Source organism: Mesoplodon densirostris, chromosome 7 (assembly GCF_025265405.1).
Source record: "Mesoplodon densirostris isolate mMesDen1 chromosome 7, mMesDen1 primary haplotype, whole genome shotgun sequence".
In the NCBI taxonomy this organism is placed as follows: Eukaryota; Metazoa; Chordata; class Mammalia; order Artiodactyla; family Ziphiidae; genus Mesoplodon; species Mesoplodon densirostris.
This window is the reverse complement of record NC_082667.1, coordinates 75,773,476-75,787,407: the sequence shown is the minus strand read 5'-3', so window position 1 is coordinate 75,787,407 and position 13,932 is coordinate 75,773,476. Positions and strand designations below refer to the sequence as shown.

Here is a 13,932-nt window from a genome sequence, read left to right as displayed (position 1 = left end):
CAGAATGAGGAATCTGTTTGTGAGAGGAAAGTGCCTGTCTTACTCTGAAAGTCTGGAGGAACCCTAGTGTCTGTATCACTCCAAGAAGGGGACTTCTTAAGGACTAGTTCAAAAGGCTATTCTGTATCTATCCAAGTTTCCTGAAAATCCAGGAGCTTGCCTAAGGCAATATTGTCAATTTCCAGTACTGCCCAACAAAACTGAGCTATGCTCACCTACAAAACTCAATTCCAAGGAAAAGCCTCAATTTTAATACAACGGAAGCTATTCTCAAGACTGATTTTGCTTCCATTCTGAGTACTGTTTTTAAAATTTTTAATATGTTTAGCCTGTTCTGACAACAGTGAAAAACCCTAATCTCTGTGATGATAAGAATGCATCAGACAGACACCAAGACAAAGGAATATTAAGGCAAAAAGCTAATTTTTCAAAGGCACTTAATATGTAATCTTGCCTTCCTTTTCCCCTGCTAAATCCTGAAGCAACAATAAAGGAGAAAAACAACTCTGAATTTAAAAATGAATTACATTTTCTGTCACTGTCATTAGCATGCTGAATTTATACAAATTCATTTTCAAAAGCTATTTCTACACTACCTGCCATTTTCTCTAAGAATGCCTGCAGATCCAAAATAGATATGGTATCAAATCTACATCTCTTTTCTGTTTTACCTTTGTTTGCGCATTTACCTAAGCAATCATGAACCGAATCATTTATTCTTAACTCTACACATCAAAGACAGACAGCAGAGGCCTTTTTCACAGTAAGAGGTCAATGAGTGAATCTAAGTACATTAGTCATGCAGTAGATTTCTTTTTTTCCTTTGAAATATTATTTATTTGGCATTTCTATATGAAAGGGAAAAAGAAATCTATTGTGTTAAACCTTTAAGCTTAATTGAAAAATCACTATTGAGCTCCTTGAAACAATGGAAGTCTCAAAAGTAAATGTTACAAGCTGAAATGCCACTCCAAGTGCTGCTTGATTTACATAAATAGATTTGTCAAAGATTTAAACAGAAGTAATCAAGAAATTCCCCATCTTCAGCATCTCTTCTTCCTAAGCTTGAAGGAAGAATGTGATTACCACACAGGTGGAATGCAAGAGCAGGACACAGCCTGATCCTATAGCTGTGTACCTGGCTCAGCACGTTTGTGGTTCCCACAGTGTAGAGACTACCTGGAAGAATTTCCAGAATAAGCCAGGGGATTGGTGGTCTCTTGTCGATCACTTAGGGGAAGTATCAGGGGACCGCTTCCCTGCACCTTCTCCCCCTTGAAAAAGTATGGTTTTGCCACAATGTTGGGATTCTTCAAGAGGGCTCTTCTGTACCCTGACCTCTGTCACCTGAAGCTACATGCAAGCTGCTTCCCTGATCTTTCCTATATCAAGCAAGGGCACAGTCATTTTCAATCACACTATACTTTGAAAGGAGAAAAGGAACAGCAAGCCCTCCTAGGCACAACCCTGAGCTGATCTGGTGTCTGTGTCTGTTTGGTTTGATGTGACTTTGGCTACCAACTCCTGTCCAGCTTGTGCACTGGGCTCGCTCTCCGGTAGGATTCCATGGCTTCCACTGTGACCCAAGTGTGAGGACTTTCTGCTGCTTTCCAAAACCTCCTGGCTCTAGACCAGGGCTCTGACAGCAACTTTCATGCAATCTTTATGAAACAAAGAATAATTGTCACCATTTTACATACATGGAAACTGCAGCTATAAATGAGACCAGTGACTCATTCCAGGCTGCAAACATCCAAGGAAGTGATAAAAATGAGATTCAACATCAGATGAATCTGACTCCAAAGCCCATTTCTATCTCCACCATGATCTACATGATTAATGCCTATTTTAATCACAGCTGCTGGGCAACTCAAACCAAACCTCCAAACCCATCAGCTAAATCTTGCCATGATAGGCTTATTTAACTAAAGGCAAAGCCCAAATCCACGTCGATTTGGTGCCATAGAATTCCCTTTGCACCCAGGAACCCTACTTGAGTTCCACTTTGTCTTATCACTCCAGACTACATCTCCTTCACTCTGCCAAGAGATGTATTACACTCTGCTTCCACCAAGATGGCAGAATAGGTACCCTAAAAGATGACACCAATTGAACCAACTAAAATGCTGGATAATATACACAAATCATAACTTTTAAAAATCGTCACAGGAGCTGATAGAAAAGGAATAAAGCCACAGTGGCCAAAACAAACTGACAGCCAGGGATCAGGGAGGCGAGTGAGCACCAAAGCCAACCTCCATGACCTTAGCCAAAACATGGAGCCCTCAAGCTCCCACCTTGCACAGGGGGCCAGGGAGATGAAATAGAGAACAGGGTCTGCCCCAGATGGGATGTCTTAAAGGAAACTTCTACATCAAGGTACAGCCCCAAAGGGCTGTACCCTCAGCTTAAGAGTAAACAAAAAGGGAACAAGGCTTGCACCAGGCACAGAAGGAAGACCTTCCTACTCAGACCATGGCACTGGCTAGAGGGAAATATCTTCCTTCAGAAGTCTTAAAGAATTCTTTGCTGAGAATTCACCTGGCTGATCCTAGGTTAGCAGTCTGATTCTGAGCAGTCCCTATGATCTGAAAACCCTTAAGGAGATAATGCAATAGCAGTGACCCCTGTGTGGTCCTGGCAGGAGGACACATAATGTAAACCCAGGACTCAGAAAATTCCCACATCTATCTAAGGAAAACAAGTGGCTGTAACCAGATGGGTGAGTTAAGAGGACTTGTCCTTGCCCTGACATTCCTCTTTCAAAAGCTGCCACAAGCTCTATGCTCATGTTTCACTCCCAACAGGTACCATCTGAGCACACACTTCTCTTTTCCTCTCATCTTATGTGCTCATTCTTCTTCTCACTGGTATCGCCATCCTCCTACTGGTAGCTTCCACCTCCCTCTCTCCATCAGTCATTCCTTCTTTTTATCTTTTGGTTCTCTTTCTAATCTTCTCTCCTCCAACCATAAACTTCCTCGGTTATGATCCAACTTACAGAATCTAAGTGTGAGCCTTGGCTTTACCATCCACTTTTCTTGGGAAAAGCTACATAACTTTCTTGAGACTCAGTCTTCTCATCTGGACAGTGGGCTATTAAACCTAGCTCAGAGGATTGCTGGAAGGATTATAGAAAGAGTGAATATAAAAAGTTTAAGCAGGGCTTCCCTGGTGGCGCAGTGGTTGAGAGTCCGCCTGCCGATGCAGGGGACACGGGTTCGTGCCCCGATCCCGGAAGATCCCACATGCCGCGGAGCGGCTGGGCCCGCGAGCCATGGCCGCGGAGCCTGTGCGTCCGGAGCCTGTGCTCCGCAACGGGAGAGGCCACAGCAGTGAGAGGCCCGCGTACAGCAAAAAAAAAAAAAAAAAGTTTAAGCATTGTAACTAACACATAGTAAATGCTCAATAAATATTACCTAATATGAATATCTTTCCAGTATATTCCAGATCAGGGGTTGACAAACTAAGGTCCATGGACCAAATCTGGCCCAGCACTTATTTTTGTATGGCTTGTGAGCTAAGAATAACTTTTACATTTTTCAATAGTTACATTTTATTTTTTTATCAAAGTGTAGTTGATGTACAATATATTATATAAGTTACCTGTGTACAATATAGTGATTCACAATTTTTAAAGGTTATACTCCATTTATAGTTATTATAAAATATTGGCTAGATTCCCTGTGTTGTACAATACGTCTTGGTAGCTTATTATATAATAGTTTGTACCTCTTAATCTACCACTCCTATATCACTCCTCCCCCATTTCCCTCTCCCCACTAGTAACCACGATTTTGTTCTCTATATCTGTGAGTCTGCTGCTTTTTTGAAATATTCACTAGTTTGTTGTATTTTTTAGATTTTTTTAGATTCTGCATATAAGTGATATACAGCATTTGTTTTTCCCTGTCTGATTTATTTCACTTAGGATAATGCCCTCCAAGTCCATTGATGTTGCTGTGAATGGCACAATTTCATTCTTTTTATGGCTGAGTAGTATTCCTGTGTGTGTGTGTGTGTGTGTGTGTGCCACATCTTCTTTATCCATTCATCTGTTGATGTACACTTAGGCTGCTCTCATAGCTTAGCAATTGTATATAATGCTGCTATGAACATTGGGGTGCATGTATCTTTTTGAATTAGCATTTTTGTTTTCTTTGGATATATACCCAGGAATGGAATTGCTGGGTCATATGGTAGTTCTAGTTTAGTTTTTTTGAGAAACCTCCATACAATTTTCTACAGTGGCTATACAAATTTACATTCCCACCAACAGTGTACAAAGGTTCCATTTCCTCCACATCCTTGCCAGCATCTGTTGCTTGTGTTCTTTTTAATGATAGCCATTCTGACAGGTGTGAGGTAATGTATCATTGTGGTTCTGATTTGCATTTCCCTGAAGATTAGCAATGCTGAGCATCCTTTCATGTTATATTTTTTTCTTTTATAAATTTATTTATTTTATTATTATCATTATTTTTTTGGCTGCATTGGGTCTTCACTGAGGTGAGGTGTGCGGGTTTCTCACTCGGTGGCTTTTCTTGTTGTGGAGCATGGGCTCTAGGCGCGCAGGCTTCAGCAGTTGTGGTGCACAGGCTTCAGTAGTTGTGGTGCACGGGCTTAGTTGCTCCGCGGCATGTGGGATCTTCCCTGACTAGGGCTCAAACCCGTGTCCCCTGCATTGGCAGGCAGATTCTTAACCACTGAGCCACCAGGGAAGCCCCCTTTCATGTTATATTGATTGATTATATTGAAGTGAAATAAGTATATACATCATGTTCTCAATTTTGCTTCTTGATCTATAAAGACTAAAATTTACTAGCTGGCTCCTTACAAGAAAAGTTTGCCAACTCTTATTCTAGATTATCACAGATTCCAAATTTTGCAGTGAAGATGGAAGTATTCAGTTTTCTAATTATAATTCTATTCACAGTTTGAAAGAAATAGACTTATAAATCTTCCAAAGTGCTGGGGGTGTTTAGAAGGTGGATTAAACCATTTTCTGCTCACAATTAAATATCTTCTGTCTCACAAATGGCCATTTTACATAATAATGTTTTGTGGACAGAGCTCAATGTGGCTGCTAGATAATAATGTACAGCTAAAAAGAGAAAAATGACATTCCTGCAACAGGAAAGAATGAGAATGAAAAAGGGTACTCTCATCACCAGGAGATGGAGAACCACAGTCACCTGAGGCTGAGTGGCATGTTTCTTGTTCCAAAAATTTGGTAGCGAGCTAAAATATAATTAACAGTATTGAGATCAAGCTGCGTCAGACACTATGACACAAAAGCTTCTATATGCCACAAGCTGGGAAAGCAAATTATTGCCTACGTTTCACATTTCCACTGTACTCCGAAGTGAAAAGAATCTCTCGAATCTCACTTTTAGTTTCTCTCTTTACAAAAGTGCTCTCTCTCCTTTGCAGACAAAAGGAGACTTGGCCAAAGACCTAGTTTGAAGCAGAAACATTATCTTCAACAGCAGAGTCTTTGAGTCCAAAATACAGCCCTACATCCTGAACACTGACCTACCCACTGATTTTTTCCACGTGATACGGCTGATGGCAGGAGCAGTCACAGCCACAGGTAGAATAAGATTAGGTATCATTTTCACTGTTATTAAAATTCTCCCTTTTGCAGAGCATAATGTCCCTTAGGGCCAACCAAATTCTCCTTTGCCCTACCTAGGCTGGAACTCATGTCCACGACTGATCGGTATCATAACAACAGCATCGGCCACGTTTTCTATTTATTCAGTGCCTTTCCTCACAAGGCTCAGGGCTTTTCATTATCTAAACTTTATGAGTATATATTATCGAAGCCCCGTTTACATTCCCGGCTCTGCCACTCAATACGAACGTCTCTGGGGTAGAAATCACATCCTCTTCATCACTGCCTCCTATGTGCCTAACACAGTGCCTGGCAAATAGCAGATCCTCAAAAGATTCTTGTTAAGTGAATGATGGGGAGGAGGGAAAGATGCAGAATTATAAAACTGAAGGTGTTGAAAGGCAAACTTTGCCTCCTTCACTATTTAACTCAGGACCAGTTTTGAAATGCATCATATATTAGAAATGTGATATAAGGCCTTCCTGTGACAATAATCTGTTCCTAACAATAGCTATCCTGCCCTTTCCGATTACTGGCAATGATTCTTGCATCCAAAATGCATTACCTTATAAGCAGCAGTGACTCTGACCATATATCATCTCTCAGTGTTACTGGTTTAGTAGCCAATGGGCAAATTCCTTTTCCACTCCCAGGGAATATACAGTGATACATATTGCCTTTCTTCCAAACATTTTTCAAGTAAGTATTTTGATACAGTCTAATAGTATCAAAGGCGTAAATGGTTATGTTTACTATAGGTTGTCCTATTTCAAGAAAGAATAAACCATTTTTATAGTAACATATTGCAGATGCCAAAACTAAAAATGTTTCCATTATAGCATATCACTCTAAATTCCAGATAGGATGGACAAAGAAATGAAACATCACAAGTGAAATTTCGATACCTACTTTTGCCGTCATCTTGGCCAAAAGCTCTTGTAAATCCATTATTCCTTGCACCAGGCTTAAGAAGTCACTGCAAGTTGGACAAGCTCAATAAAGAAAATATAAAATAAATGTTGCTACTGTGCTAACAGAAAAAAATATATATTTTTTTTAAACAGTAGTTGTTTAGCTATATAAAAGTGTTTTCACTTTTCTGGTAAAGTGTGACTTCAAAATTGGAGTGAATTCACAGAGGATTTCAGATCTAGATCTTTTCCTTTTATTAATAAGCAAAAAGAAAGGAACAAGGACTAACTGAAAAGGACAGTATGTTTTTACCTTGAAAACATTTTTAAATTTAAACTAAACTCTCATTTTTATTGGGACTAAAGAATTGTGAATTATCACAGAAGCAGCAAAAAAGTACACTCATATATATCCAAGTCAAGAAGTTTAAAAAATAGTTTATATACGTATATTTATATAATTATATGAAACATAACTTTTTATATTAACCTACAGACCCCAAACTGCTCATATAATCTCTTCTTACCTTCAAATGTTAATTCTACAAATAATACATAAGCTTTTTAAAAATCCAAAGACACAGAAGTATTTTAGTATACATAAAATCTCTCACTAACCCCACCACCTCATAAGTCACCAGTGTAAATAGTTTGTTTGTATCCTTCCTGAAGTGCTTCTCTGATATTATCAACAAGCTATATAATATTAATAATTCAGAAACGCTTTAAGTTGCTACTTACTTCGATTCAGGTTCGGACACTGTGTTATGTATCCATTCGGCGTAAAGATGATTTTCCCATCTTGGATAATCCCCTTGATAACAGAAGAGAGAGGTGGCAATCAGTATTACAGTTACCAGTTCAAATGGCCCCTGTCACATGCTCTCTGCAGGGAAGTTTTTTTTTTTTTTTAAGCAAGACTGATAACCGTATTCAGAGTGAGTTGGCCTTAGTCCACACTGACCTACTCCAAACCATCCTCTTCTAAAAAATCTCGAAATATCCATTCATCTTGAGAAAGCTACAATTACTTACTACTGGTTTATGCTAATGATATCATAGAACTAAGGATCCAGCAGTCAACGTTCTTAAACTGTCCCAACTATAAAGACATTGATGCAATAAAAATTTTCCTCAATGCCCTAGTCATCTTGGAACATTAAATATTGCTGATTTACAGGATTTTTTTAAGTGGGGAAAAAGCGACAATAGGAACATATTAGACTAAAATGCTCTATTGATTCATTTAGTCTAGGAAATAAAATTAGACATGGGGAAAACTCCTTAAGAACCGTGCTCTCAGCTAATTGAGTAACATGAGTCTTTGCTGGTGAGTCTTAAGATTTGCTCAACATCTCACTGTGGATAAAAGGTGGTCTTTTAATTCTGCAATTTAGTCTGGAAGAACAGCCCTAATTTAAGAAAGTGTTCGGGGCTGCCATCTCTCAATGAAAATATTGACTTGGCTTCTGGATTTTTCACATTGAATTTCAAGATTCCGTTTTTAGGGTATTTTTTTTTCCTGATTTGATGGAAGAGATATTACAGAACAGATGGAACATGTAGAAGCTGGTTCAGAATATTGAGCTTAATCTATAAATAAAATATAGGCTTATGATAGTGTGGTGAGTCTTTCAGAGGGAGCAACATTTAACATTTATGTGCTCACCTTCTAAACAGCAGAAGGTAGCCAGCAAATGATGTTTCTGCTTATTATTCCAAGATAAAATGTTAATTGGAAATATTAATAGAAATAACAGGGTCACAAGGCCTCTTCCTCCGAATTAGATACTTTGATTAACCTCTTCCTCTTCGAGGATGATGTGGTGTCCGTGATTACGAGAAGAGACAGCCTCACCATGGGAAGGGGGTGCCTGCCATAGCTCCTCAAAATGAATTTGTCAACTCTTGCCGGGGAATTACAGGGAGCAATTAATGGAGCACAGTCTAAGTCAATCAGCTTCTTCCTGGCACAAAGTTGCTCAGTTTTTCAAAGCAAATTAACTCCTTTGAGTGGCCAGGGTGCCTTTCAAGCACACGTGAAGAATTTGAGAAAAGCATGGGATTGGCAGTCAGGGGCCCAAGGTTTAAGGTCTGGATCCATTTGTAGCTAACTGGGTGGACTTAGTAAGTCAACCACCCTCTCTGAGCTTCAGTTGCTTCATTTGGAAAAAGAAGTGCTGTATGCAAAAGCTACAGAACCTTCTAGCACTCAAGTGCTGGGTCAATGAAACAGGCGTCCCAACTGAAAGTGTCACAATTTAGATCTCTGTGCTTTTTTTTTTTCTTTTTTTTTTTTTTTTTTGCGTTACGCGGGCCTCTCACTGCCGTGGCCTCTCCCGTTGAGGAGCACAGGCTCCGGATGCGCAGGCTCAGCGGCCATGGCTCACGGGCCCAGCCGCTCCGCGGCATGTGGGATCTTCCCGGACCGGGGCACGAACCCGTGTCCCCTGCATCGGCAGGCGGACTCTCAACCACTGCGCCACCAGGGAAGCCCCAGATCTCTGTGCTTTTGCTAACTTTCAAGATAAAAGAAAAAATCAGTCCAGAGCAGACAAAGCAATAGATTTCCCTCAAAGAACAGCCCATCAGAGAGAACTAAATACACATCAGGAAATACCTGTCTAATGAGGCTGAATATGGATGAAGTTATAGTGACCAACTATTCAGGTTTGCCTGGGATTTAGAGATTTCAGTGCTAAAACTGAGAGATTCCCAGGCAAACCAGGACAGTTGCTCACCCTCCCTGATGCCAAAGTGGCAAAAGCACACGTACCAGGAAAGGATGAGGTCTATCTATTATCTGCTGGTTAGAAGAGCCTAAATCATTCTTATTTTTATCAGCCATGGAAAGGGCCCTCAGAAACCTGGAGTATATTTGTCATGGTATTATCTTTGTCAAAACAAAGAAAAAGTCCATTTGAGGGCTTCCCTGGTGGGGCAGTGGTTGAGAGTCCGCCTGCCGATGCAGGGGACACGGGTTCGTGCCCCGGTCCGGGAAGATCCCACATGCCGCGGAGCGGCTGGGCCCGTGAGCCATGGCCGCTGAGCCTGCGCGTCCGGAGGCTGTGCTCCGCAACGGGAGAGGCCACAGCAGTGAGAGGCCCGCGTAGCGCAAAAAAAAAAAAAAAAAAAAAAAAAAAAAAGTCCATTTGAAAAGGATTTCCCATCCACTTATCCTGTAGCAACATATATTATACATAGCAGTATTCCTTTTGTTTTCTTAATGACTGATTTTGTCACTTTATAAATTACTAATTGCCTCTCCCACACCTTTCTTCCACCTGCCTCCCTCCTCTGTCTTTCTACTTTTAATCTCCGGCACACACGTGTGTGTTACACAGATCATTAGGTGAAGATCAATGATGTTGACTCGAACAAAAATGGAAATAAGAACTGACAGCTTCTCAATCCCTATCAACACAAAAACTCAAGGCACTTGATATTTCTTCTGAAAAAGAGGTCATGAGGGTCAGCCCACATACTGGCATAAAAACGTGTTCTTGCCAAATGAATCAAGATGGGAATGCTAATTTATTTGAACGGATGTAATTCCATGCTGGATTAAATGAAGGGTGGCAATGTACTGTACAAATACCAACTGTAACCCAAAGAAGTGTGAGTGTATGTATGTGAACCTATAAATACATACCTGTGTATATATCCCAGTACCTCCCCATGACAAGAACCAAAAGGTCTTGCACTGAATTGTCATATGAACTAGAGTCATCCCTCAGTAGCTGGAAGGGAGTGGTTCTGGGACCCTCCCTTCCCCCCTCCACCACCCACCCACCACAGATATCAAAATCTGCAGATGCTTAAGTATTTTATATAAAATGGCGTAGTATGGTAGGTCCTCTGCATACACAGGTTCAGCATTCATGGAGTCAACCAACTGTAGACTAAAATTGGTTGATTCTGCGGATGAGGAACCTACAGATAGAGGGCCAACTGTATTTAGTGCCTGGACATTTGTCAATAAAAGAAGCATTTGCTAAGCCTGTAGTTTTCTTTAGAAAACAGAGTTTTATAAAGTATAAAGCAACAAACAACAAAGAGGCTCGATCAGACTTATTTCTCCCAGAAAAATCATCTGTGAGGATTTCTATAGATGAAAATGTACCTTAGAACACAGCAACTTCTCCCCAGAAAAGATGAAATAATGGATAAAAAGATAGAATTTCTATTATTTCGCTTCATTTAACTTTAAATGTATCTACACTTAACTGAAAAAAGAAGAAAAGCTCTGTCTGGGCCTATAACTAGTGGACCTCATTTGATCTCATTTTTTGAGACCTATGCTTTACTTCATACCATTCACCACAGCAGTATTTCTCAAACTGCCAGTTTCTTAAGAATCACCTTGAGTATTTGTTTAACATTCAGATTCCTGGTCAACCCCAGATTCTGTTTCAGGAGGGTTGGAGTAGGCCCAGGAATCATCATTTTTAAAAGCTGTCCCAAAGGATTCCCATGAAAGGTCAAGGGGCCCCACTTTGAAAAACCCTGCCCCATTGTCAATCACTTGGATTTTCTGGAGCAAGAGTGTTTACTCCTTACAAGTTCAGAGTGGTGAAAGTAGCCCCTGCATCCAGTACATGAACAGAATAAAATCTTACTGATTTGGAACTGAATGGTAACTAACCAAATCACTAAATTATAAAAACCATGAAAGCAAAAATCATAGGTTTTCACCTCAGCTTTCCCTGCCATTCCTATCATAGTATATTTCACAAAGTAGGTACAATCAATACCTAACCTGCATCAAATTCCTAAAAACTATAAATTATATAATTGTAAGAGAGCAAAATTTGCCACTCAAAATGTCTCATTGGCATGCAGATTATTTAGACCTGAAAACAATCAAGGCCCAAAAGACTCAGGAAGAAATTTTGACTGTCTCCCTAACTGCCTAAAAGAATTTAGATAGAGGGCCTGTTCCCAGAATAGAACTGTCATCAGAAATATCTGCAAGGAATATGAACTAGGTGTGGTGGGGCAACTTAGAGATCAGTGTGCACTCTGCACCCCATTGTCTCTGCATGGCCCAGCAAACATTTATTTACTGAACATTTGCTTTGCCATCTCCATGTGAATTGCCTACCTCCCCTTGAGTCCCAAAGACCTACCACCACACTCTCTGTTGTTGTCTTTAGCTGAAGACAGTATTTAAGGTGAGGGTTTCAGCCATTTTGGTAAGCTACTCAGTTTTCCTGGGTCTCTGCCATGTGTACGTGTTATTAAAATTTGTTTTGAGTTTCTGCTAATTGGTCTCATGTCAATTTAATTCTTAGACTTGTCAGAAGAACCTAGAAGGGTAGAGGAAAATTTCTTCCTCCCTGATGCAATATTGAACTATAATTTTCACAGCTATTAAGAGTGTGAAAATCATGTAGAATGCTAGTTGTTAAACTAGGGGAACATATCAGAATTTTAGAGGAGGGTGAGGGAGCACAGTCATGTATGAAATTTTGACAGTGGTTCTGAGGTGATTTTGAGATGCCCGATAAAAATTACTGATCTAGGGCCAGATTACCTGGTCATCTGACCTATGAAAAATCTAAAGCTCTGATACTTTAATTAGCTTTCCTAAAGGACACCTTAATCTTAGGCCATCAACTACAGGTCTACTAACTCCAAACAAGGGCTGGGCCACTGCAACACAGTGTAAGTAAAATATATCATTTGAGAAAGTCTCACAGTTATGTGGGCTTTGTAGCACAAAATGGTGCTACAAGGAAGTCCTGTTATCAAAATGAGGTTCTATCTTAACTGCCTTCATGGAAAGATACTATTCAACCATCCATAATGAATTATTTGCATTAGATACTAACAGCTTGCTAAAAGTTTTTCAATGCTGGAAAACTGAGGTCCTTTTAGGTAGCCTAACATTCTCCCCTGCAATCTTATTTGCACTATTAATTTGCTAAACAATCCATTTTCTTGTTGTTAGTGCAATGCTAAATCTCAGCCCCTCTGAGGATCTAAAAAATTCCCTAAGGGGCAGAGCCCGAATTAATAAGCTTTTACTATCAGTACGATGGAAAGAAGAAAAACAGATATTTTTTCCTCTTTGTGACATCCACCTGTTACCACCTTCTACTTCCCCCTGCACCCAGCTCACCAGGCACCGAAAACTAAATTTGTACCAGGCAGGTTAAACATTATGGGTTTTTTGTCTGAGGCACTGATGCCCATTATTTCCGTTGTTCCAAGAACATTTACTCATTTCACAGTAAGAAATATAGGAAGATGCAATAAAAAGATAGAAGAATTCTGCCATTATTATCCTCTTATGTATGGAATAACTATTAGGCAAACCCTACTAACACTCGGAGCTCTCTGATACAAATGAAAGCAGCTTTGCCGCCGAACAAATGCTAATTCTTTTTTTAACGCTCTTATTTCCCTGCAGATCTCTGTTTACATTGAAGAAAATGGTTCCATTTTTTTGTATGCTAAAACACTGAAACAAATTGCTTTAAAAGGGAAAGGAAAAGGAGGTGGGGAGAGTTCCTGGAAGGCATGTAAATATATGGATGAGGATGTGTTCTGTTTATAAACTGGCAAGGACCCAAGCTTTGGCAACAGGCTTACAAAAAGTAAGACTTGGGAAACCTACAAGGAGGATTTTCACAATGCAGCCAATTATGTATTTCTGCCCTGAAGACAGTTAATAAAATATTCCAGCTTGCATAAAGGCCAAGAAAGACACTTGTCGACTTTCATTATGATCAATAAAAACTGTCAGTTCATTAGCATATCATTAGCTGTCCTGCTGTTTCCAAAGCCTTAATGCACAGAAATATTAATCTACAAATATATAAGATTCCCCAGTTCTGTGACTTTGACTTTCTGCATGAAAGGAAAAATGAGAATTAGAGATGGGAGGAATCCAATATAACTTCTTTTTCTATGTGCCTATAAACATATGTTTACCATCTGTGGAATTATGGGAACCAGCTGAGGTAAAAAAAAAAAAAACAACAGCTGTGGCATTAAAAAAAAAAAGTAATTTCACTTCCCAGTGACAGCTCAGCTGTTAAGGAGACAGTGAAATCCAGGTAAGGGAAAGGTTTCAGACCCAAGTTCACCAGACAGAAAAATAGAGAGAGACAGAGACAGAAAGGCTTGGCCTCTGTGAAAGGCTTTGAGATGGGAATTCTCCACAAGACCTCAACTATTTAGAAACTGTCAGAACATCCAAACCTCTGAAGCACTGTGATTCACCTAGGCTTACCCTCTGGAATAATGACAGCATAATCATCTTAGAATGCATCAAAGGGAAATTGAGCAGTAGGCAACCACCTTGATAATGAAAACCTATGACAATCAGAAGATTCAGATAAGCCCATCACTACTGGCTAACTATTTTCTCAAATGAATGCTGTTTTGAAGTGAAGA

The 13,932-nt window shown here is 39.9% G+C and overlaps 1 protein-coding gene across 3 annotated transcripts in view; it reads right to left on the bottom strand.

Annotated features, from left to right (window-relative positions):
• Nucleotides 1-13,932, bottom strand: part of NELL1 (neural EGFL like 1) — a 911,833-nt gene that overhangs the window by 726,655 nt on the left and 171,246 nt on the right. For all 3 annotated transcript variants that reach the window (XM_060103268.1, XM_060103269.1, XM_060103270.1), the window contains 2 exons: nt 7,270-7,342; nt 6,527-6,609 (listed from right to left, as the gene is read on the bottom strand). In XM_060103268.1, the coding sequence (XP_059959251.1) occupies nt 6,527-6,609; nt 7,270-7,342 (156 nt within the window). The remainder of the gene's footprint in view (nt 1-6,526; nt 6,610-7,269; nt 7,343-13,932) is intronic.